The sequence below is a fragment of the Diadema setosum genome, chromosome 1 (genome assembly GCF_964275005.1).
Source record: "Diadema setosum chromosome 1, eeDiaSeto1, whole genome shotgun sequence".
NCBI lineage: Eukaryota > Metazoa > Echinodermata > Echinoidea > Diadematoida > Diadematidae > Diadema > Diadema setosum.
In genome coordinates, this window is record NC_092685.1 from 37545954 (window position 1) to 37573517 (window position 27564).

General features: G+C 38.6%; 1 protein-coding gene across 1 annotated transcript in view; it reads left to right on the top strand.

The window, feature by feature from the left end:
- Positions 1-23924, top strand: part of LOC140235082 (visual system homeobox 2-like) — a 38851-nt gene extending 14927 nt beyond the window's left edge. Inside the window, exons 2-5 of the mRNA XM_072315155.1 lie at positions 5829-5934; positions 13128-13251; positions 22158-22332; positions 23431-23924. Coding sequence (XP_072171256.1) covers positions 5829-5934; positions 13128-13251; positions 22158-22332; positions 23431-23924 — 899 coding nt within the window. The remainder of the gene's footprint in view (positions 1-5828; positions 5935-13127; positions 13252-22157; positions 22333-23430) is intronic.
- The last annotated feature ends 3640 nt before the right edge of the window (positions 23925-27564 follow it).

The window sequence follows — 27564 nt, forward strand, 5'->3', positions numbered from 1 at the left end:
TCTCAGAGGAATGAAGGAATGGAATTAGTCAGAGGAAAACGAACTTTTATAGTTATTTTGGCTACCTCTCGTGGTAGAGATTTACCAAGTCATTAGAATGTCTAGTCCTTCTGAATTAATTCGCATAAAATGTTTAGATATACAGAGTAACATCTGGATCCGTGGTGAATAAATTATCGTCTTTTCAAACGAATAACAGGAGTCGGAAATAATTATGATATAACTGTTGTGATCTTTTGCAATCTAAATCGGATAAGATTAGTATATCAATACAATGGTGAAGATGAAGATGCTTCGAGTTGTGAAGGCAGTATGAGAAATGTACGTGTTATATCGGCTATTTTGTTTAATGTAAAGCATTCTTTGAGGTTATACTCATGTGCAGGTATGATTAAGATACGTAAGTTTTCGACGAGATATTTTCGTTTTTCTCAAAAGTGCATCGAAAAGTTAACTGGGTGCAGTAATTGATGAATGACCACTTAATATTTCCACCGCTCTTCAATCTAAATTGTTTCAATCCCGTTTTTCGCACATTACTAGTCGAGAAGTCATTTTCTGAGAAGCGATACCCTAAAAAAGAATCGAAACTCGTCACACAATTTTCTTGCGTGTAGCGGTGAGTAAGGAAGCGGTCACAGGCGTTCGATACTTCCCGCCGGTGAGATCGGGTGCTTCGGTCCCGCTACGCTAACGTACACCACTAACAGCCAATACGATATTGCTGCGACAATTTTGCCCAATTACCCCCACCTCCCGGGCAAGACATTTTATGCCACTGAAACATGTAGTGATAATTAGATTCTCTTCGACCGGATTTATTATTGAATTAGCTTCGAACTTGGTGTTGGGAGCTTAGAAAAGGGAAAATAAAAGACTCTGACGCTATACAGATGGGCCGATGGAGTGGGAGAGAGGGGGGAAGAGTGAGATCGGAGAAATGAAGACGCGGAAGAGGAAGATGTGAGTTAAAGCCAGACGAGAAGAAGCGTACACAAGCGGATGAAATAACAGTGTAGAAATCGAATGGCGGGAAACTAATGCCCAAACCTGATAGCATGTAGAGCCACTTGTAGCGAATTTACGACCCTAATCCGCATAACCAGCAGAGTTTTAGGCTCGGGTTCCCGCAAATTTCATCTGGACGCCGTTTTCTTCCCTTACATGCAGTGGCTTCATAACGCAAGCATTGATTTCTGCAGTCCAGGCCCGCTCAGACAAGCCATTCGTGGGTGATCGCTATATCAGCATGATTCTCTACTCGCATGTATAATCAATTTCCACCTTGCCTCTAATTACGACAGGAGTTTTGCGAAGAAACAGTTTGAAAAAACTATTCTTGCGATCCCTGAACATTGTCCGCTTCTTCCCCACCCCCCCCCCCCCCAATCTGGATGACGCATCGCGCTTGTTTCAGAAACACATGCTTTTTAAGGTTCCAAAGATTCTTCAGTAATTTTGAGTGATGCGACTGGGAGGGAATCGGTTTTGGGCCTTTCAATGGGAAGCTTTTAACATTAATTGAACCATTTGGGGAGGGCCAGGGGAAAGAACGACTTTTTCCGTTTTTGAGACTGAAACGTATTCATGCCAGTAGCAAACCTATCTGAGAGGGCGGATCGGATTTCAAAAATGGTCGAAACGCGCTAATTGGCGTGCGCTGCCGATTCCGACAAGTCATTTTCATAAGAGTAATTCGGTCTCGTGTGTGTTGTGTTGTGTGTGTGCATGTGTGTGTGTGTTGTGTGTGTGTTGATGTGCGCGCGTCTACGAAGCGCACACGGCGCCCACACCGAATGCAATCTACGCTTAGCACCGATACTGCGATTTCAGCTTCAGTAAGGCAATTTCGAAAATTAGCTCTCGTACGGCGTACATCGCAATACACGGCTCCGCTGCGGGCTAGAAACCGATCCCAGTCGTTCCAAGTGGTGCGGAGTAAGCGGACCCCATCTAGCCCTCCCAGTCGAATCAATCTCTACGCGAGCAACCGGTTCGTGGGTCTTACTCAACCCTTGTTCTCCATCCTGTCGCGTTTTTTAACAGTCGGTACACGGGGCCCGGATTGCAGTTGCTTGCAATCGCCGAGTTTTGCTCGCGATACAATTCCAATTTGCCCGTCGTATCGGGATGGGGTCCCCGAAGACGGGGCATCGCATGCAAAATTGGACTAATTCGATGTTAGGTGGGCACAAAAGCTGTATGAGATTAATTGCAATCAACGCCTGCGACAGGTACACCCATTCCCAAACCACGTGAATGATGGCAGAGACTCGGGAGAGAAAGGCGGAGGCAGAATATATTCGACAGACGAATCAAGAATATCTGGCGAAAAGTAATGACAAATGGTGATTATTGTACGCAGGGGAACGTGTAACGAAGCGAAGTGCCTGCTGGATCGAGATGGACAGAGTGTTGTCAAATTTGATATGTTCCCTTTTATCACGTTTGATGAATTCACTCGCCTCCCCTGCTGTTATCCAGGGCAGGGGAATGACCTATCTATATTTTGTTAAGCCTATTTTCACTCTTTCGTGTCCTTGTGACATGGTTGCTATAGATACTGTATCAAAAGATATACTTAAAAACTTTCCCGTTGAGTGACATTGTGCTGTCGTAAATATTCACTTTGATCAAGGTGACAAGACTGTTTTAATCAACATCCCTGAATCAATAGTTCCTAAAAAATGCCGCCAACTATCAATGAAAAATTACTTTTCAAAATGGATGGTCAACCACTTTCTATTTCCTTCAAGCTCTAGCTTTGTGTTTCAGGGGCCCTCTCTTATTTCATATGCATAAATTTCATGCAACGACAAGTAAATAATTTTGAAGGGGCATTCATCCGAACGTTACAATTAAGTATCATTGAATAGAATCTGTGAAACGCATGCAGACGTTTGGACGGGCTTGATAGAACCTTGAAACAATTGACAAATTATAATCGCTTGTATTAAAGAGAAAGAAATTACAAGGAGCTCAAAATTTCAGCAGTGGCTACGTGTTCATGATGTATTGTCAATATCTCTCAATGCCCCTATAATTTTACTTTGTAAATAGAGCACTCAACTATAAATTTGTTGAATATATGTTACTGTGTCGACCTTCATTTCATTTCATTTTCATTTCAGTTATTTTCAACCCAGAGTGTCAGTGTATGAAATATAGCATGAAAGAAAGCAATATACATATTTACATACATCGAAATATGATATAAACACGAAAATAGAGAACACGATTAAATACATGTTATTTACTCCGTAATATTGAAAAATATGTTAAAAATGGAGGGGAAGCTGAAAAGCAGAGCTTGTAATATGCACTCCCATCAAACTATACCATTATTGATAAGGTATACAACAAAATGCAAACCACATCATTATGTGCAGAGAAACGTATAAATATTAAGTAACTACAACACATTAACCTTTTCATGAAAAACGTAAAAGATCATGACAGGCACCATATCTTAAGATAAATACATATCAAATGAGCTGGATATCATAAAGAAAACACATAAAAGATTATCATGAAAGTATGATATCAAACGAGGATGCATATAGTATACTGTGTTATATTGTATCAAAATATACTTAGCCCTTGAGAGCCTCTAATTCGATTCATTCGGGTCAATTCATGTATTTTTTATTCTCATTTTTCTTCCAGCAAAATATAACACAGAATAAATCTGGAATTATATCATAAGCATTATAAACATTAGAATGTGCGAAAAATGAACGATAGTTAACAAATAGAGATATACTTGCACACCGGCAAAATACTAAGTTACGTTTAAAAGGGGAAAAGAGAACTGAGAGGTCCACTAAAGTGTAATACTTGTATATTGTGAAGCACTCAAGAGTTTCTTTAAAAATGCTTACTGTAATAATAATTAACACAAAAATAATTAAGACAGAATCAAAATTATGGACAGAGGTGCTCTATAAAAATGGTTTGGGAGACATCGAGTGCCATAATTTTAAAGCGAAATTTGAAATTAATCAGAGTATATTTCATACTTTGGATGAAAAAAAAAATCAGACATAGGCGTGAAATGAGGTGAAAAGTCGTGTAGGGGATTTGATGTTGTAGAGGGATCCTACAGTGATCGTATATTAATATACGAAGCAAGTGAGTACTATGAGAACTGCTTTGTGATGTCACAAAGTGACCCGACGAAGCTGCCCGCGATATCAGAATTGCTTTAAGACATTAATTTTCATTTTACGAATCAGAGCACGATATCACAAATGCTTTGTGACACAATTTCACAAGTAGTGTATAATTTGGAAAATGTCATCATAAAAAGTGACGTCATTTTCCAAATAGTTTTCCACTGAGTGTCGGACAGACCAACATTCTGAAATAGCTGAAAATACATGAATTAATAATCACATGAAGCTTTTTCAAGCAATCACTAGAGACTTAAGTTTTTATGCAAGATTTAATACGCATATAATATCATTTTATCTATATATAGGTGTTCTATCGCGGAGTGATTATAGTGCGTACATATACGGAAACAAAATGAAAGACCAAGACAATGCACAAGTGTATACTGTATCTTTTAGGCATGCACGTTTGCATACATTATGCATGGGTATCGAATAACGGTGACAGTTGCCCTGATATAGCCACACGTTCCATCCATATACAATCGAATGAATCAGACTTTCTAGCATTCTTACATTAAATGTCGCCATAAGTCCGATATCTTTTAATTTCACTTATCGGTTCCCTCTTACTTGTACTTTATTTCTATCATTCATTAAAATTTATCTTACTTAATCACTGAGTTGGTCGTATCTACGTGTTCCCGTATCTTTCCCGTTAGTTCACACACACACACACACACACACACACACATAACATGATATGTCACATCTGTTACGTCATGACAATGAATTCATTTCAAAATGTTAGAAAATAAGCACCCATTGCTATACTCGTCTCATCTTATGCATTTGAAATATGTATGAGATAAATGACGTGCATACACAATGATAAATATTCACTATAAACATCATTCCAACTGGTGTATCTTAAAAGAATACATTTAATTGGAATGATGTTTCCTCTCAATTTTCCCTATTCCTTTATTTCATCACTTAAGATATTTTTTTTTTCTTTGATAAACATGTGGTCTCTGACGTTTTTTTCATTCGATACTTTAAAGTTTAATGCATACCTCTGGCACTTTGAGCTGTGACATTCTTATTTAGCATCACCGTTATATATGTATATATGTATATATGTATATATATATATATATATATATATATATATATATATATATATATATACAATATCTACGATGAATACGAGCACAAACTAGAATCACCGAACAAGTACATGAAATCGCCTGTATTTGCTTTAGATGGTTGTAGATGCGTTATGCACCTCATAGACAGATACAGATAAACCAACTGTATCCAAATCTACAGTAATTCAAGGTAATTACAGTAATTAAGGTTGATTATTAGATATATAGCTGCTAACTATCTTTTTGTTTGAATTTTCCGTCGTTTGATTTATTTCATTCTTGAAGAACTAATTTTAGGACCTTAGCTTTTGAATAAGGTTAACAATTTGACTTCTTAATTCTCAACCGCTCTGTCTCTCTTTCATGAAATTCTTAAGTTGATATTATTTAGGATATTAATTTTATTCATCAATTTTATGGCGACTTTCAATGACAACGAATGTTTTCATATCAAACACTTATATTCATCTGTAATCTTATACATGTTTAAGTTTGGATTAAAATAAGAGAGTTTAAGGTGAAAAAAAAACTCATATTATATCTCTTTTTCCCATTTTCCTTGTAGATATCCTGATGGAAGACAATGTCGAGAGAAGCAGTATATTCAGCCAGCAGTCACCAACATCTGTGAACGGGATTGGAAAGAAGAAAAGAAAGAAGAGACGTCATAGGTTAGTTCAACATAGTTTATAACGAGTTTATATGAAGAGTTTGCTTGCAAAAACGGGTTTAGCATCAATTTATAACACTTTTAAAGTAAGTCGCTCATCAGAAAAAGCAAAATAAAACCTTCCAATGGAAGACCTACCTCACTTGTTGCATAACAAGGAACATTCTTCAGTTACAAAGAGTGGAGCTGACTCGTTTTGCCACCAAACTCTTCAAATTAAGTCCTGTCCTCTTTACGTAACCCTTAATTGCATCTCTGTGAGTTTAGGGCATTAACATCCCTACCCATACAAGGTACCCATGAAATAATGATTCTGTTCTTCATCGATACGATTAACCCAGACTTTAAAAAATATTATGTATTAATATAATTATATTACATGATATAATAAATGGACTTTTCTTTGTTTTCCCTGCCAATTATAGGAAACATTAGACGTGGCATAGGATGTAAGAGGAACGTTAGATGCGGTGTTCATCACGCTTTGATATACAATTATTAAACACCTTAAATTGATGTCGACTATGTTCACGGAAAAAAAATCAAGCATGAGCTAAACAAAAGTGAGAGGGAGAAAAGGTTAGATAAAATGTTTTGCTGACATTGATTGATTATTTTCCTTCTGCCGAGAAAAGAAAACGGACGAACTGCTGCTTTTTTTTATAGTTTTGTAATTATCCTGAGATGTTTGCCGGGGAATACTTGAGAAGCGCGTGATTTGAAAATTGGATAATTTTTGAAATTACATCCCAAACTTGTTGACCGCTGAGCGCCGTATGACAAAAGGGGCGGTGGTCAAAGGTTCGACAAGCAAGTCGGCTTTGATTAATCAGTCTCCACTGACATCGAAGACTTTCTGGTTTCCGTCCGCCCCATGAACGATGGTACCTGCTTTGATTTCTTCTACGGTTTTTTTTTTTCTTGTCGTTTCTCTTTATTTAATAACTTATTGTGACGGAGGTATGCAGGAAACGAGGAGTATAATTTGAAGGCTAATATTGTGTAATATAGGGAAAAGTTGTGGCCATCGTTGGTATTATCAATTCTATGGGGACTGAAATAGCATCAATAAGCCTTCCGTTTCCACCGATGTCACTGGTACTCCTGTTACTTCTCCTACTCAATACTTCAACGACTTTTTTCTCCAATCAATCACGATAATATTTGCTTTTAGCCATGAGTTTGGGGCCTAAGCATTCATTTATAGAATTATATAAGAATTTAAGATCGCCATTGTGTATAACGCACAAAAACACAGCTTTGTGCATGCGTACCATGGTTCATTATAGTTCAACACAAGCTACTGTAAATTCATGTATGGATTTTCAGGTTTCTCACTTATATTGACAATTTCAAGAATTATAAGAATATGAATAGGTGATGAGAAAGGTGTCTATGATAATGAAAGAACAATATATCTGGTTCTAGTATAATTCTCAAATTACGTGTTTTTTTTATAACATGAAACATCTTTACCAATTGCAATGTATATCCCCAATCCGTCTTGGTAATTAGGCCTACTGATGACATCGATTGAGATGCAATTTGTGTTCAAATCATCTTCAGCAGATACCTCTTAACAGTCGTAGAATTTGTGTAATGACGAAGGATACCATCCACTTAAGTGCTCATTTCTTCTGCCAGTTAACCAGAGGCTGTTGTCGTTCTAAAGGCTCGATATTTCTTACTCCTTATACACCACGGCAAGATCATTATTATCACCATATAGCTATAGCTACTGCAAACATGTTGATATCCATGTTGCAGAATGAAAATACTCATATAGTGCAACGATTGTGGGTGTAGAAATCCTTCTTGGGTGAATAGTCTTCAGTATCAGCATTTTGTAACGTGTTACCATTAAATCGTTAAAGGCGAGATATTTAGGCACACTTTTTATCGGCCCTTACATGCGACCATGCGTCTCTGGTCTGATTAGAGCTGGCTTATAATTGGCAATTACGGACATAGGAATGGCAGGATATAATTAGTATATTTTTTTCTATTACTCTGTAATACAGGACTATAGTCCATACTGATTACTCCCTTGACCACAATGCCGCAGCGTAAGAGTCTTACATTAGAGAGTCTTTTATGTCGTCCGGCATTGCCTTTGAAAGAAACTCTATAATGGGAAAGAAAAAAAAAATCGAAAATTGTGTTTAATCTGATCTCACCATGTGGTCTGTGGTCATTGAATCTGGGGAGGATAATTAGTATTGTTTATTGTGTTACGCCATTTTCTCCAGAAGAACAACAAAACAGCATGCAAAACAGCATAACCATTAGTAACTGAACCGCCCAAAACCGCCCGTCCACTTTTTAAAAAATAGTTTTATGCTTTATCATTTTATTGTTTTCATATAGAATATACAATTATATACGTAATTTGAAAGAGGTCAAAGGTCAACAAAAGAATGTCAGAATTACTTTTGTGACCCGCAATTCTCCTGGTAAAGTGTGAATAGGCTTTCAAATATATATAAACATCACTTATAATAGACAAGATAAACATGCCGTGAGCTATTTTACATAATTTAGAAGGTTGTCGAAATAAGGGTAATGTTGCTCTGCCTTCTAATGAACCATAGGCCATTATGTACGGAATCTTCAGTTGCTAAAGGGAAAGCAACAACATTTGTCGATTGCAATACATGTAGACCTCACAATGTTAATTAAATCAAGTGTAGTGTTTTAATTCTGCTACTATACAATGCATATAGTGCCATTAATTAATACCATTCATCGTGATAATAATGTGTGGTATATAAGGGTTTCTGAGTCTAGTCATTAATGTTTTTCCACCGTTCAAGTCATTATCAACCTTTCGACACAATACACAATTCAACGACACTTGGCCATACACTAAAATGTTAAGTGGTATGAATCCTCCAATAAATAAATAAAAAAAAAAATAGATGAGACATTTGAAATTCTGTTGAAGAACTATATATAGGGCCTACAGGTTCTTTACATTACCCCCGCCTTCCCCTCCTCTCGCTGGTGGATTCACCGTTACGTATACCTTCCAAATAAAATTGTAGTCACTACGTTAGAATTATTGTACAGTGATATTGCGACTAATACCTTCTGCTTCTGAAGTTATTGTTCCTATTTGAAACTGCAATTCATGTGAGGTGAATTTGACCAAGATTTTTCCAAAACTTATCATTTCTTTTTTCAATGCCTTTGCATCATTCACTATCCACGTGCTGAACAAAGCCAATCAAATCTTCATTTTGTTGATGGCAGTTGATTTGGACTCTCAGAAAGGCAACGACAGTTTCAGAATACCGGTATGCCATTTTTGGAAAAGCACACGTAAACATAGCACATGAATCGTTGTTAGTCTGAGCAACGTTGATCGAAAAAGCAACAAAATAATTAGACTTCTATTTCACTTATTTTTCGAAACCATCAGATCTTTGTATAGGCTAAGTGCTATCTAAATAACTTCACAATAAAAAAAGAAGTAAATGAACGTCATCATTTTCCGATCCAAAATATGAAGGACTATATCTTTTCATCAATGAATAGGAAAGCTTGTGGCTTGCATGAAGAAAAGAAAAGAAAAAATACTCAAAATAAGATAAATTGATCGAACTCGCCAAGGTTCTCTTGGTGAATTCTCACAACTCACGTTTTCCCCAGCGAGCAGACTCGGCCGTTGCTTTGTTGCATGTTGAAATGGAACGACAGTACTCTGTTGTATCATCACACTTTTCCTATACACCAAGTTTACCAAATACCAAATTGTACACATAACGCAATCATGGATGTTGCGTGCGTCAACTTGGCGAGACACCCTCTGTCCATTACGCGTCCGCTGCAAGGAGTTGATGTCTGTAACGAGCAATGAGAAGCAAGCCGTAAACCAATTAGTTCGATCAGAGGGGGGTAATAGTACTTTCTTCACAATGGTGAATAGCCCAACTTGTGGACACCGGGCTTTTCAAATGTGCTCCCCGAAGAAAGGCGTATTCTTCCGACTTCTCGCTAATGAGATAATAAAATCAGACGACTTGATTTGATGTGATTGCTGTATGCGTCAAGGCTACTTTGGCAGAATTATGTTTTTGAGACGGACCAGAGAGAGGGGAAGAAAAAGAGGGAGAGAGAGAAAGGGAAATAAAGAAGGAAATGAAGCTGAAAATGCAGTACAGAGATAGAGTAATAATAAAAAGGAACACACACACACACACAAAACACACATGCACACACAACTCAAACACATACTCAAATAAACACAAAACAAATTGACCACCAGTATCCAACCTCCTAGGCAATGTTTGTTTTCAGAAAAATGCAACGGCTCTGTCCTCTACCCCTACTTAAGCACTTATTCGAAGTACATTCAAACCTACACTATCATTATTACATGTATTATACTCCTAGATATACACCAATGTGTACATATAATGAAAGTACAACGTAGTCAACAGCTAGCATGTGAAAATATACTTAACAAACATGAACGTTACATTGTAAACACCCTTGTGCCTGGTGTAATAAGGTCACAAATAGTCTTGCAATAGTTACCATAGGAACAAAAAAAAAAGAGAAATCTACAACATTTCACGTTTTTCTGCACAAAAAATACAAAAAGTAAACAAACAACAAATATTTGATCAGTGCATGTGACGAGTCACTGCTAATGCTACTCAAGGTTGATCTCTTCTGTGCTTTCAATGTTTGTACTATAAAGAAGTAGACAATGACGTTCATCCCTTATGTAGGCATAACTGCGAAGCAAGGAAAGACTGTAGGCCCTACTGATTGATGCTATTTCAGTATTTCGATTAAAATAGAGAAACGAATTTAAAGGAGATTATATGCATTCACATTATAAAAACTGGTAAGATATATAGGAGACTAATGTCTATAATGCTGATTGATGTTATTTCCACACTTCAATTAAAATGGAGAAACGAACTGGAGGGAGGTTATACATTCACATTATAAAAATTGGTATGATATTGCAGGAGACTATATGCTGAACGATAAACCTAATATGATCAAAATAAGTTAAAAAAATAAAACAGAGGTACTCTGTCGTTGATAGTTCAAAATCAGTATTACATGATCGAAATCTATAAAAATTGGAGTTCCAATGAAATCTAATTCTCAATGATGTCATTATGATGCTTTTGGGCTGAATCTGATTGGATTATACGATGTCTCGTGTACATAAAATCTGCTTGGTTGGCAAATCTCTTTCAATTACTACAACACCTCCAGCGTAATATTGTACATAATATTCAGAGTTTCCGTCTATATACTGAATAGACAATACAAAATGTTCATGGAATATAAGGAGAGCTATAAAATGCTGCAATAAATATTCACCACGCAGTTGCTATAATAAATTGAACAGAATGAGTGCGCGCGCACACACACATACACACACACACACATGCAATTAGTATTATTGTTAAGGATCCAACATGCTAATGGTTTAAACTCTCTTTGAGAGGTAGGAGTCGCAAAATAAAAATAACAAAGTAAAGTAACATGGGCCTACATGGCAGTGACCCATGATCCTACACCAGCCTGAAACTTGCATTGTGGCTTATTATGACCTGTTTGAAATAATTAATTGAAATTAGTGCAATAATAGTCAATAAAGATGCAACGATATGTGGGAAAATATTATTGTTTATCTATACTTCTCTGATGTAAAAGACAACGTGTTCCTTCTCAACTGAAAATTACAGTATGTGGTAAAGTTGTAACTGGTATAAAGGGGTCCAAAATGGGATACGGCGCTTGCGATCATGACAATTCTTGCTCTGACTTTTCCTGTACAACAGAGATCTGTTGCTGAAATTATCATCAGCCTAGGCGCATGTCACGTGGTCGAAAGGATGCGCCCGATAATTATCACAATCAGGAGGGGGTGAAGAGCCAAAATAGTGATCTCATTTTGCGTCCGGATGGGCGCGAAAACTATCCCAAGACCAATGTCACGAGCGGAGTCGAGAGCAGACATCCAATGGGCTAGGCCCCCGTGGCAACTCGGTGAGCGGGTCGATGTCACGGCAAGAAAGTTTAAAGACACGCAAAATTATCGCCCGGGTGCGATTGGTAACCAAGTTATGACCAGCCATCTGTCAAAGGGGTAACGTGAGAACTTCTCTCCACCCCCATCGGGCCTATTTTCCCCTCCTCTCGAGGGAGGGGCATCTAGAATTCATCAAAATTCGATACTTTAGATTTGAGTGATTAGTCGTGGAGTACAATCATGAATAATGCGGGTGTACCTTACGTTCTCTTTTTTTTTTCTCGAAACCTGAAGTTTGCAAGAATGTCATCTCGCTAATCGTTTCGCTAACACCCAATTCCCTTTCCGGTGGATTATGTCCAAACGTTCGTTGGGGGGCAAGGATGAAGCGAACGATGGGCCAGTGGGTTTCCCGCACAGCTTTTCCATCTATATTTTCCTTTTATTCTTTTTTTTTTTTTTGTTAGAAATTCAAACTAAGCTTGGGTGTCACTGTGATTAATTGAAATATTAATGAATCGGGCCAGTCACTTCTATGAGAATAAAAGAAATATGCACACGGTGTCATAGTAATGATTCCAAAGTCCGAATTCGTTTTTTAACAAAGATATCCACATAAATGCAAGTTATCTTACAGCAAGAGCAATATCCATTGTGTCACTATGGGAACACTGATGCATATACACATACATACACGTATTATCTGTAATTTTATATACATAAATGAATATATGTAAATATATATATAATATATATATATATGTGTGTGTGTGTGTGCGTGCGTGTGCGTTGTATATGGTCAAAATCGATCATTGTGATATATCTTTGTGTTATTGCGATATTGTCTGCATATTTTCAGTGTAGATGATATTGTCATTTCCCAAGGATATCTGTCATTATATCATGTGAAGTAAAATATCACAAACAGTCAATAAAAAAAAAAGAGAAACCTGGGAGACTTTCTGTGTAAGAGACTCTTTTTTAAACTTTGCTTTTTCTTGCGTTTGTGCCGTGCACTTTCGCGTCCTTTGAATCACAGTATCATATTGATCTGTGGCCATTATTGGATAAATCTACCACAGATCAATAACCCCCTTGCAACCGTATACGTGAGTTATTTGTTCTCTTTATGCTCTTGCAATACGTCATTTCCTCCTCCATGCATTTCTTTTTCTCTTTTTTTTTCCAACTAGGACTATCTTTACGTCATACCAGTTAGATGAGTTGGAGAAGGCGTTCAACGAGGCTCACTACCCCGACGTCTACGCCCGGGAGCTACTGGCGCTGAAGACAGATCTTCCCGAGGACAGAATACAGGTGAGTTGGGTGGTAGCACCATCCAACATAGGGCATCATTAGAGAGTGCAGAACAAAACTCACCCCGACCAAAATGTTACAGATCGGGATTGAGTACATCGTATAACTGTAACAATTGCAAATATGTTAATAAATGATTGTCATGGCTTACTCATTGTTTGACTTTGGGATGGTGCGTTTTGGTGTCCAACTCGGCGCCGTTTTCTTGTCCTGGTTACACAGTCATCTCTGACGGGAGTTATAGTTCCAGTGTTTCTGTTGAAGGCTTATTTGTTTAATAGGTTTGATGGAAGGTAGACAAGCACCAATGCATTCAAGTCTCTTGAGTCACTAATATTGTCTGAAACAACCATGCTGGAAAGAACACAGTGTCCCACAGTGTGTTCACAATCTGTTCACATTGTCGAATATGAAAACGCTCGAATTTAACAGCGTGAAGATGATTTCACAATGTGGCGTGATTTTTCACATACAGTTCATATAGTAATGTTATGTTGTTTCACATTGTAATTTTGATGGTTCACACTGTGAATCGACGATTCACAATGTGTTCACAATGTTAAAACGCTCGAATTTCACAGTGTGAAGGGATTGCACACTGTGTTACACATTGTGATTCACACTGTGGGACACTGTGTTCTTTCCAGCAGGGAAGAGTTGAGCTTAATCTACGAATGCATCTAGAGCACGTGATGACAATCACTCCAAAGACATGAGCAACCCTCTTATAGGAGTCCCAAGACTCTTCCACCATATCAGGTAGGACAAATAAAATGTATCAAACATCACGAAGACGGCATTATGAAGACAACACATGGTTAAAAAAAAAAAAAAAAAAAAACTGGGATTGTTTCGTCAGCATGTGCGAGTGTGTGCGTTTTTACTTCTCAATATTTCTGTTAGAATTCTGACCACTAATCAGTCAATTCCTTCCTCTGGTAATAAATGCACATCAGTTTACCTTCATCATTACAATGAGTGATTAGGAAAACCTGACACACACGCACACATCATGATAACATAATCTTTTGACGGAATTACTGTATTTTTTCTCGCAATAAGAAAAGGGATGGTGTGTTTGACCTTTTGAAAATGTTACTGTGATTTAGGATGTCAGCGTTGTGGATAAAGAATATATATATATATATATATATATATAGAATGGAGAGAGTTCCAGATACAGTCGTTTTTGTACCAACTCACCACACACACAAATGTTTCATTAAGCTGATATAAAGTTTAACGTGTCTGCTGTTTCATGATTCGACATGAACTAATTAATATGGCGGTGATGTTCAAATGAGAATTAAACCTTGCGGAGATCTTGGGATCGTTTTCATGTGTAGGCCTACATCAAATTGATATTTTAAGCAAGACGCTCCAAAACGTAAATTTTCTTCACAAAGATTCAGTGTTTGAGCACATGGAAACGTTGATTCCTTCTTGAGAAAAAAAAATGAATAAAATGAGCCAGAGATAATTGAACACATATCGCACATGAAATCGTTTGCATTGTATTCAGTGTTGTGCCGAATTTGTCAAATCTTCATAATGCTGAAAATATTAGAACCAGTAAAAGATCTTCCATATACACTGCTATACAACTAATCTATGTTTGTTTTATTGTAAGTGATTGACAAATTGCCCTTTATCGACGAAAATAAACCCCGATTATTACGTGTTTTGTTTTTTTTTGTTTTTTTTAGTTTATAGCCGTTACAACTAATCATGGGCATACATACTCGGTTGGGATTCTAACCTACCACCTTGTGATTGCTAGACAGGCGTTATATTCACAAGACAATCAGACAACCAGACCCAGGGCAATCTGTCAATCAGTTGCAATTAAAAATATACTCAGTGCAGAAATCACCAATTCATATTATGCTTATTTTCATCAAGTTTCATCAGTAGTTACTTCCGTTGTATTGTACCGGTATAAAAAATTGTAACAGTCGAATTTCGAATCGGGTTTCCTCAACAATACATGTATCTTCAATCCCAAGTAACATGGGGATGACAATTTTCGCGATAACATGAGCGCAGAGGTGAATTATTGCTTTCGAAACAAGCCTCTGAATAAAATGGAACATCTCGTATTTGAAATGTTTATGTCATATACGTTCTGTCATCTTTAGAATGTGAAAGGGTTCCATGGTGGGTCATAAAAGTTTTCAAGTAGCATGCACCCTTACAAAGGGTAATGTAACTTGATGACCTCTCGCAAGTGACATCACTCATTGGTGTGTAATCTGGCTGGTAATGTCCTTTTTTCGAAATGGAAAGTGTGACAGTCGTGAGATGACGGAGATTGGGTTTGACGTAATGCTAAATGTTATTTATGAAAATGCAATATGTAACTAGGTCAGAATCGTTTCATATAAGTTGGATTCGGTGTCCGAATTCGACGCTCGACGGAGTTACTCAAATAATGCACGGCTGTGATGACTGAAAAACGGGTGAAGAAGAAGAAGTAAAAAAGAAATAGTCGCTTTCTGTCACTGAAAGAGATTCGGACAAGGTGATAGGGCAAAAGTCCTATTTTCTGCAAATGTATAAACTAGAAACTAGTTTTCGACGGGATTCGATTTTCGGGCCGGAATTACGCGGAGCTCCCCTGCGACCCTCCCCGCCGCCTTTCCCCTGGTGTTGACTGCGCATTTGTGTGATTTGGTTCGGCGTAGCATGACATCCCCGGGACGGCTTATTACCAATCGGGATTTAAGCTGATTACTAGGTCTTAATATCAAATTAATTATCAAAATGGCGCTAAGGTGTGTGCGCCCGCGTCTCTGACCTGATTTTGATCAAAGGCATTTTCTTGTGTTTGTGATGATGGTGTTGGACAGGCAGGCAAGCAGGGGGTGGAGTGGGAGTGGATAAGGGGCTTTGGTGGATGTTGCTGCTTGGCGACGGGTCCGGACTATACCGGAACTTGGATGCTTGTAGCGCATCCTGCTCCCGCGCGCATTAAAATACAGGGGACGGGGAAACTCATCTAAAAGAAGGAGATACAGAGTGGAAAGGAGAGAAAGATAGGTAGAAAGATAGATAAAGGGATAAAGAGAGAGAGAGGGGAGAGGGAGAAGGGGGAGGAGAGATGGAGAGACCGGGGAAGGTCTCTGATTGGATGTTAATGCCTAATCGCAAGGATAACCAAGCGTTAAAGTTCAGTCAGGCGCTGAGGGACAGTTGAAATCATGCCCTTCGGAGAGACTCGCTGATGATTCGCACGCTGCCTCGGGGATTCCTTTAGTTTTAAGGTTCGAGGCCAGCAGTCCTCGTCTGCGGGAAACGCACGCGCGTAGGCGTGACTGTAATCAGGCCCGTCGTGCTGGAAAAAAGATAAAGACGCGATTGAATTGTGCGCAGGATCATCCTGAGCTACCCAGTGGTTACATGAACAGAGAGGAAGAAAGAAAGAAGGAAGAAGGTAAAAAGGAAGACAAAAAAGCTAATCCGTAGGCACAGCGAGCGTGACGTACTTAATTTCCAATTTGGGGCCTAATTTGACAAATGAACAATTTTCCAGTGTTTGAGTAAATGACGCGAAGTTGTCGTAATGAGGTCCGACTCGGGCGCTTGATTAACTCGTTGTAATAACTCAAGCCCAAAAAACAATTTGACTCCAAGAGAAAGAAGATGGCGAGAGAGTTCGCTCGGGAAATCAACTCGGATCATGCTTGTTGTCTCAGCGCTGCGCTCGGGGTGTGTTTGCTCGGGGACCGTACCTTCCTTCGGACCTAGCGTCTAATTCGTTACAACCTCTCCCCTCAGAGAAAAAAAGAAGAAGAAGAGATAAAGAAAATCGTTCCTTCTTGGGATCTTCGTCTTTTATTTCCACGCTTTACAGCCCTCCTCCATCTCCTCTAGCTCATTTTCATCCTCCCCTGCGCTCTGTTTGTTTATTTTATTGTGTGTGCCGAAAATTTAATTTGCAAATTTGTCTGTTTTCGTTGGAAGACATGCATATGGAGCGAAGGTGAAGATCGCCCCAGCGACAGACGGAACGGACGAGGGGGGAAGGACGGGGAGGGGACGGGGGATGGAGAGTTTGGATTGATGTATTGGGTAACGAAGAGGTTATCCGGACACAAATTTGCTGCTCCGCTGGCCGAGCACGATCTCAACATCGTGTGCGACATGTTGGTGAAGAAGCACCGATGACGCAGACGTCATAACTGCGCGAATTAGGAATAATTTGATAAGAGGTAATCCATATAACCAGTGAAGAAGTAAAAAAAAAAAAAGAAGATAACTGTGATTGGAGAGAATCAGAGCGAGAGTTGGAGAGGTGGTCTCGGTTGATGGGAAAAGGAAAGAGGGATGGTTAAACTCCATATAGTTATTTTCAATAATTAAAACATCGCAAGTACTGATTTTCCCCTTTCTTAGGTGAATTGTACCAGAGTATATTATAAAGTTTGCGCCGAAATCAACACAACGCTTGATCGCAGCACCAAAAAAAAAAAAAAAAAAAAAAAAAAAAAAAGTTAGCAAGAGTTGACGAATACGGAACTACTTTGAACGAACATTACTCGAATATCTATTGTGCTTGGACACTTACACTTGTTACAAAGTTTTAGCCTGATCTTTGCTTGATGATGATGATGATGATGATGAGACAGCATTTATATAGCGCCATTTATCTGTAGAAACATTCAAAGGCACCAGGCTCCCACAATGGGCATGATAAGGAAACAACTGATACTGACACAAGAAAGGTTAAAAGGGTCACAATCTATCTATAAGTGACCTACAAAATATTTTTGAAAATATACAGATATACAGGCCTATTGTGATTTGAAGGTTATCAATGACGCAAGACACCACTTTCTTATATACTCACACACTTCTTGTATCACAAGACTATTGAATCTATTACTACCATCACCAACACTAATATTACTATTCCTGTACTTGACTTGTATTGGTAATAGCTGTTTTCTGCCACTACCACCTGTCTTGCAACTTCCATAGTCACCAATCAACTGCTTCCACGACTGCCACCACTGCAAAAACCCTACAACGATCACCGATTCCAACACTACAAGATTCTCCCGCAATTTATTGCTGCTGCTACTACTACTGCTGCTGCTACTACTACTACTACTACTACTACTACTACCACTTCTACTACAACTACTACTGTATACTGCTACTACTACTACTAATACTACTAACGCTACTGCTACTTCTACTACTACTTCTACTACCACTACTACTACTATACTGTTACTACTACCACTACTACTACTACTACTACTACACTACTACTACTACTACTACTATACTACTACTTCCATAATTACTACTGATACTACTACTGCTGCTGATACTACTAATACTAATACTACGACTATACTACAACTGCTGCTGCTGCTATACTACTACTACTAATATACAACTACAACTGCTGCAACTTTAACCACATGTACAGCTACTACCACTTGTATACTTCTAATAAGAAAGTGTCTAGGAAATTGCAGGGCAATGAGTAAGAATCCTCTCGCAATGCTACTGAAGTCATTAGTATAATGACCATGGCGTCCGGAACAATATGTTTTAAGAGTATTTCCGGTAAAAGTTATCAATTTTTTTAATCATTATTTTGTTGGCGTTTGTGGCATCCCATAGTGTAGGCGATAGTGATCGAGTGCACCAGTACTATAACTATACCTCTCATGTTAAACTTGAAGTGTTGTTTATGCCATTGTTAAAATTGCCACCGACTATTTCTGCTGCAGTTACTACGGTTTTAACTTCAGTCCCCTCCATTTCCAACTACTTTCTTTCGGTATTTGTTATGAAATCTACAACATTGTATTTCAGTTCACAGGTTGTTTGTTTGAGTAAGCCTACATCGTTGTGTTATGTGTTTTCTTATGTAATGATATTGTATTTGTTGGAAATTAAATAAGATAAAAGAAATTAAATGAAATCAAATCAAATTAATCCATTGCATTTGATCTCGATTGCAGATCTTACTTTTTTTGACGAAATCTTAGGTAGCCACCATTAGCTCTCATGGAATAAAAAAAAACTCAGACAGACAGACAGACAGACAGATACACACACACACACACACACACACACATACACTCACACAAACACAGAGCTATACTTTGAAATATAGAGAGCACAACTACACAAATACGTGGATGCATAATAACAGAGCACAGCACAAGATGACGGGAAGTCAGTGAAACATACTTGGAACGTGAATGGCCACTTTGCTTCAAAATTTCCCTGGCCGATCAAGTTTCCGTTAAAATGAATCATGCTTTTTGAACGACTACATTATTCACCAAAAGAGTAGTTCATTTTATGGTTAACTTATCAACAGTTTCGGTTTCTCGCCAAGATAGAGAAGGATGCCTTAAGCGTGCCGTTTCGATCATTAAACTCATTACCAACGTTTTCTCTCGCCTTGTTTACCGTATGAGAAACCTGAATGGCCAATTACAATTACAACCATTTCCCTTTCAATCAGAACGCCTGCTGTAACAATGAAACCAAACTGTTGAACATTTTAATGACGAGGCTGCGTTGTCAATGACTTTATGAATAATCTAACATCGGGAACTTACCTGGCGAATGTTTGACTTTTAATTGGGAGGCAATTAGCGGTGGAGAGTGACGATGGTAGCTACTCCATCGAAGGAGCGTGCGGGAATGAATGGATCCTCCGCGGAGACAGGCGGACCGTGCGTTTAAAAATGCAGGACACTCATATACCACGTTTCCATCCACTGTGGTAGAAACGACAAGACTGTGATCTGAATTGCGTGTTTCAAACCTGCATTTGAGAGCTACCCGTTTATATTGTGGTCTCCATTCTTCCGTCCTTTTCTTTCCCTTGTTCATTTTCAATAGTACGAAGAGTACAATCGTCAAAGGATTGCGTAAGTTGGGTTGGCGTGCAAGATACAATCAGCTTTAGATGTGGAGTAATTGATAAAAACTCGCAATTGCCGATCTATCGATCGACGGACAGTGGTTAATTTATGATTTTCTTTGTTCGACCAGTTATTGCAGAAACCCGGCGAATATTCCAATCTATGTACTGATCAATAAATATCCTTTTTGCCTATATTGAAAGACAGTAATTATGTCTGGCAATAAAGCGGCCGTGTTTATATGCAGAGACGATAATAGCATTTCATATACAAACGGTGACTCTCTATACATCTATACAGGTTGATGAAGTTTAACAGTCCAAATTGTTTGATTCTTTTGTGTTCTTTACTTGTGCCATGTAGAGCGATGTTGACAGATTAATGTATGATAAGATGACTGACATCAAAACTTACTTTGTTTTACACATAACATACCTATTATTGAAGATATATAATATGCATATACTATTATATATTACACGATCATATTCATCTTATATCACACTTGACTGTATGTGTGTGTAGTAATGAATATGAAACATACAGTCATTTTATGTCTATAATCTATGTAAAAGTGCATAGTCTGGAAATCAGATTAATTGTTACTATTGATTTTACTTTACTGTTTACCACGTTTCACTATAAAGTAAAATCTAACCGGTTTTGGCTTTGACGTAATAACTGCGCACACAGAATATGAGTGACTGCAACTTTACGCGAAATGACAGGCACCTTTTGTGTTCATGTTTTGCTTTCTCGCTCCCTCCTAAATGTTTCGTATAATTACGAACGCATTATATCCATCATGTGCAAGGAAGTGTCGTTCGTAATCCAAAGCAATCGCGTCATTTCTGCAGATTTAAAAGTAACCCGATCAGAGGCATTGTTGCTGTTGATGATTCATTTAGCATCCCTTATTTGAAACCCTCTGCATGATTTGGTCACTAATCCTGCTTAGAGCAAAGAGTTATAGGGTACGATTTTTGCGTCATTATGCACCTGGAATTATTTGTGGAATTTGTAAAACAAACTGAAAGAAAAAATGATTAATGAAAGTACAGCCTATATAATTGTACTTACAGAATCCTTTTTAAGATGTTAGGTGTTGGACAAGGAAAAACTAAAACCTGAAATTTTCCCAGATTGTATGTTTGTTGTGCGTGTGTGTATTTATGAGTGTGTGTGTGTGTGTGTGTGTGTGTTATTAGTGCTGCGGGCTGTCAGGATAATTGCAAATGATCATGCTTTCTTACATATCTTTCTCCATCAGCCCCCCTATGATTATCTTTTTCACTCAAAATTATCATTGTCAATATCATCAGTATTATTACCACGATCATTATGATGCAATCATTATGACATAACAATCTGTAAATAGATACGAGGGAAGGGAAAGACCAGAAATCCATTTCCCCGTATTCACCTTTTTTGTCTTAATGATATATTTTTTTCTTTCCCACCAAATACATTGTATCGCATTTTTTATTTCTTCTTTTATTTTCTAATTTTTCATGATGAGGTCGTCATCCAGGTCAAAGTCTGATTATGATGGCCTCTTTCTTCTTTCTTACTGACATTCTATAGTGTATATCCAGGGCTCGACACTAACTTTTTTCTTTCATGGCCTTGTTAAGGACAGTAAAATCTTTAAATCTCAAATTCTAATGGCTCCTTAACAAATGTAGCAGACCGAAATAAAAGGAAACATAACGATCTATTCTGACTCTTAGTCGTCGGATCGGGCCACCAAACAATAGCCTTTTTGGAAATTTGGTAGCCCTGCATCATTTTCTTAGTAGCCCCGGGCTACCGGACCATCGTTAATGTCGAGCCCTGGTATATCAGTGAACAGAACGTCATGAAAATGGACTATAAAATTTGTACAATGCTTTTCATCATGATTCCATTTGCTGTCGTATTTGAAGAACAATGCATGACATTCCAATCAAAACCAAAATCAAAATCAAAATCAAATCTGACTACTTTATTTCGTGTCGCATCCAATAGGTGTGGTTCCAGAACCGGCGGGCCAAGTGGCGGAAGAAGGAGAAGTGTTGGGGTCGTAGCAGCGTGATGGCGGAGTACGGACTGTACGGGGCCATGGTGCGACACTCCCTACCCCTCCCGGAGAGCATCCTCAAGGCGGCTAAAGAGGGCGAGAGCTGCGCCCCTTGGCTCCTAGGTACATCCATCATGTCATCATCACTCGATGGGTAACTGGGCGTATCTAAGCAGAAAAAAAGCAACAACAACCCAAAAGCGAGAGTATTTGACACGGGAGTATTTACTCAATAAATTAATCATCTGTTTCACACTGCAAAATACGACATTGATAGAATGATTGTCATACGCTAATATGATAATAATATCGTAATGTTCGAGAACCATTCTGTGCCACAACCTACTCCTCTTTCTCTCATTTCTTCTTCTTTATCTTCTTCTTCTTCTTCTTCTTCTTCTTCTTCTTCTTCTTCTTCTTCTTCTCCTCCTCCTCCTCCTTCTTCTTCTCCTTCTTCTCCTTCTCCTTCTTCTTCTTCTTAATTCTTATTTTCATTTTCTTCTCCCTCTTTTTCTTCAGATAGTGAGGACAAAAGAGAATGACGCAAACAAGATTGATAGGCCTGATTATACACTTCGTGCAAAACTTCACATTACACACACTCAAGTGACTCACACGCACCAACACAGGAGAATCTTTATGTTAGAATTTCAAGAAATATCTCGATACAGCCATAACTTTGAGGCTGTATACATTTTTTATAGCCTGATGATGGTTTGACGAATAAAAGCAGAAGATCTATTTCCGTTTTTTTTCACAGCTACTTCAGATACATACATATTTGGATCCAAGCATTGATAACAATTATGTGGATGGTGACTATAGCGTTTGATCAAGAAAGACTTGCAGATTTTGGCTAAAGACATCTTTGTCCCAATAAAATTTGTAACATCATCGCTTATGTTTCAGCTGAACAAAGTTAATGATTGTAGACGACCGAAAGTCCGATCTTGAACGTTGAGTGTAGTTTTGCATTTTTTTTTTCAGCGTATATATTTATGAGTCACAAACTTCATGTCATCTAGAACAAACTTCTTAGATTCGTTAGTCTGTCTCTTTCGCTTGAGGTTTTTAAGAAATATCTCAAAATTCTAATTTTAATCCAGCAATTAAATCAATCATGACAATTGAAAAATCATTATTTTCTTTCATCATTATGCAAATGTAATCAATGTAATATTATTTGTAACGTGTCATGTTTGTATTGTTCGTGTTCTATAGGCATGCATAAAAAGTCACTGGAAACTGACGGCACGCCAGAAAGCAACAACTCGGAAGTAGGAACAAGGGAGGGTCCCGGAAAGATGGCGAGCGACTCCTCATCACGTGGTGAGACGAAGATGACCGGCGCCGAAGAGATTCGGTCGAACAGTATCGCGTCGTTACGCGCAAAGGCGCAGGAACACAGCGCGAGGCTGCTCAGCCAAAACAACAATAGCATACGCGCATCGAACGGCAGCGAGTGCGCGCAGCACTACCCACACGATGTGTCCGACTCCAAGCTCGGTCGTGAAGCCAAGGCAGATGCCAGAGACAGTGGGGTGTGGTCCGCTGACGAGGAATGTCACTCGCCAGACGATCGTCACCATGGCAACAGGGGATGCAGAGACGAAGATGAACGACCGAGAAAGTGGATGGAAGATTCATCGTCGAGTGATGAAAGCCATGACAATGCAGACGACGAGATAGGTGACGAAATTGAAGTGGATTCGTGAAACTGTATAGAATTCAAAATTGACGGCAGAAGTTGTACTGAAGAATGGCTGACTCAGTCGGTTTGTGGAGAACGACATGACTTTCTATAAAAACGAACCCTTTTGACTATGATTCTCATTACGGTGACTGATTGATCGATGGAGTCTATAATGCGATTACCCTGTAATGGCTTACACACATATTCTCCCATGCATTCTTGCCATTCATTGCGTATTCCTTGATTTGATGATCACAATATCAGTTGGAATATCAAAATTTACTTTCCACTGAATATTGTCACTATACAAACGACAATTTGGTAATACATGCAGTGAAATGCTAAAAAAATGGACGTTTATAAAACCTGAATTGCAAACGAACATTAAGGAGTAAATAGTTTATGAAATACACAAAAATATATGTGAGTCACATGACATTGAAGCCACTACCTCCGAAATGTTCTCTTACACCACTTGCGCGTATTTGTGCTTTCCAGAAAAAGCACCCTATCTGGCTTCTCAAGGTTTGTTTCCTGTTGTTACATTGGCTTGATGTCCTGTTATTGCTGGTGCATTTCCAAGAGAACGAGATAAACTCCATCGATGGAAAGAAATGCGGAAATTACTACACTTGTTACAAATTGACCATTCCGCAAATATTGTCTGTACTTACGTGAATTGTATATTTCCTTGTCTGTATATATCATATTCATATTGTTTGATATCTATCCACGCCAAAATTATATACGCACTGTAGAATTAGTCTTTATGTAATTAAGACTGTCAGAGATGTTTTAGATAAATAATATGTATAGTTTTCACTTGTAAAAAGTAAATATAGATTTAGTTCTTACTCTAACAAAAATTGGAGAAGTACGTTTACGCAAATATTACATTTCTTGCCAATGTGCGTACGTAAAGCGCTGCTTGTGTTATATATAGTGGTCAAACTGTTTCATTCCTCTGGATGTGATAATTATGCTGTCGATATCCCTCTCCGATATTGTAATCCTGGTGTGTGCGGTTATTTTTTTTTTCCCCCTTTGGGAATGCCCTACCAAGTTGTAACGATGAGATTCGTGGCGCACATAGCCACGTGATCATGACCTCACAGCCCACACTTTCACTTTGTCGTCAAATTGTAATACCTTTGTTTAAGATGACGTCATAGTAATCCGCGTGTCAACTCATTTATGTGATCGAAACAACGGATCATTGATAATACAACGTAACTGGGAGCGTGAGGGCCTAATTGTTATATAGGATATTAATTGACCAACGGGACTGACCTTTCCTCAAGCCATCAAGAAACAAGTCATATTGTTATAGGATAAAATCAAACAAAGGGAAACTGACCAGGGACGAACACCACTAGGACTTTCCATAGCTCGTCCAGTTGGTAAGAGCACCGGTCAAGCAATCCGAAGGTCTCGGGTTCGAATCTTGATGAAATCCTATTTTCTTGGCTCAAAATTCGTTACACCTAGTGGCCCGAATTCTCAAAGGTGGAATAACTTTATTACACCGCTTATTCCGCCGATTTATTACGCCTCTTATGCAAATCAGGCCCTCGTTACGTAAAATGACGAGATTTATTCCCCGGAATCTATTCTCAAAGGTGGAATAAATATTCCGCGGAATAGTTATTCCAGCTTTGAGAATTCGGGCCATTGAATTTAAGCAATAACGTTTTGAGATACAATGACAGATATTTTCCATGTCTTTTAGTATAAAGTTATGATAAGAAGAATTCTTACAGGAACAAAAGAAACCAGCCTTTCTCCTCTCAATTCGAGAAAATGTCAACCTTGTATCAAACTGTACTAAACAACGTCTAACACGGAGATACGTATGAAGTCACGTGGTCTCTGATACTGGCCACTTTCACTTTAATATTGGCAAAATTGCTTATCATATGACCGATCGAGTTAAAGTGGGAGAGAGAAAATATGACAAAAGAAAGTAGCCGGACAGAACTCGAATGGAGTCCCACTGTGAGCGGTGGTGCCTTTCATGTGATAATTAGTTAATCGTGTAACGCCGAAACTTGTGCTTGGTAGCATTGGGGGAAAGGGTGTAGTTGTTGGAGAGGGTAATGAAATGAAAGAAAAAAAAATAGTGATATCGTTGGTTCTTTGTGAACACATCCAGACGAGGTGGATCTTCGCGCATGGCTTGCCTAATGAGTGCCGACACGACCGATGTTGAAGGGAGACCACGGACCGCCAAAAAGCCGTGCTCTCGATGTGATATTGGTAAATTAAACAGACGAGGAGATGTAAATAAAGTCTATTATTCCCTTTACAATCATTTTTACACGTCACTAGTCCGATGCGTAAAGGATACCTCCCACGCTCCCGCAACTCTCACCGATGTGTGTGAAAGCCGGGAATGTTACTACTGGTAACAAGCTTGGCGTGACTGCGTGGCGTTCTCTCTGTCTTTCCGTTCGTTCTCTCTCTCTCCCTCCCTCCCTCCCTCCCTATCTCCGATAAACTCGATTTTCATTCTTCTGTTTGGGGCGCACTACAGTGTATTGAAGGCAAGGAGGTTTAGGGGAGGGAGGGGAAGGGGCAGGGGCGCCTCAATTCAATTTGGGCGGCTCTGAGATCGTCTGCAAATTAGACGTTATCATGCCAAGTCACAGAGCAGGCAGGAAAAATAAAAGATGAGGCACCGAAGTGGCAACGGGTGCGGTGGAGTTAAGACAGGTATGAAGCGGCCAAGATAATTTGATCTCTTAGTAAATATGAATAGGTTTTGATAGACTGACTTGGAAAATAATTATAATAAGAAGAAACACCGCCTAAACTTAGGCCTATCTGTTAATCCTGATTTTGTGGATGTGCTGACAAAATGTCAGTCCTCCCCTCGGCAGGAAATTTCTGCATCAACCATGTCTAGAAGAGACCGGGTCTCATGTGAATATTTTACATATGAATATTTCTTTTTTGCTTTTGAAAGCTGAGTGTCCAGTTGAACTATCGGAAGAAAAGTGGATTATCGCTGAATTTCAGACCTGCAAAAGAATATGAAAGTACACGACATCTTTAACCAACTAAAAAACAAATACCGTGGACTTCAAAGAAAATTAACTGACGGAGAATAAACGATATCTCCGCATTCTTTAAAGGGTGCATTCTTAAAGCATTTACCTGTCATGCAAAGCTTATTCAAACTCTGTAATGTGTGTTTTGCGTCACAATGCTAACTACGATTTGACAGGGGGTCACACTCGATTCATACTTTGTGTCAGCGGCTGACGTGTGGCATGTAGCAAAGGTGTTTACATCAGGGTGTCAAACAATCTTACCTTTAAAAAAAAATGATTGAAAGGTCCCCTGAAGTTTAAACCAATGGTGACCTCTGCTGATGTGAAAATGTCCACACATCACAAATTCAGAAATATTTGGATCAAAATATCGTCACACATTTATAATACCTTTTATCATCAATCTTCTTTACTGCATCCACCAAGCACAGACCATATTTTCCCCTCTTGCCTTCACGATGGCAACCAATAAATTGAAATCGTAGAACCTTATTCAAAGAAAGCTCTCCTTTTAAATAATGTCAATAAGAATAAAAACGACTTCCTCTCCCCATCCCCTCCCCCTCCCTCTATCTGCCTGATAGAGGCCAGACAAACTCTAATGTGAAC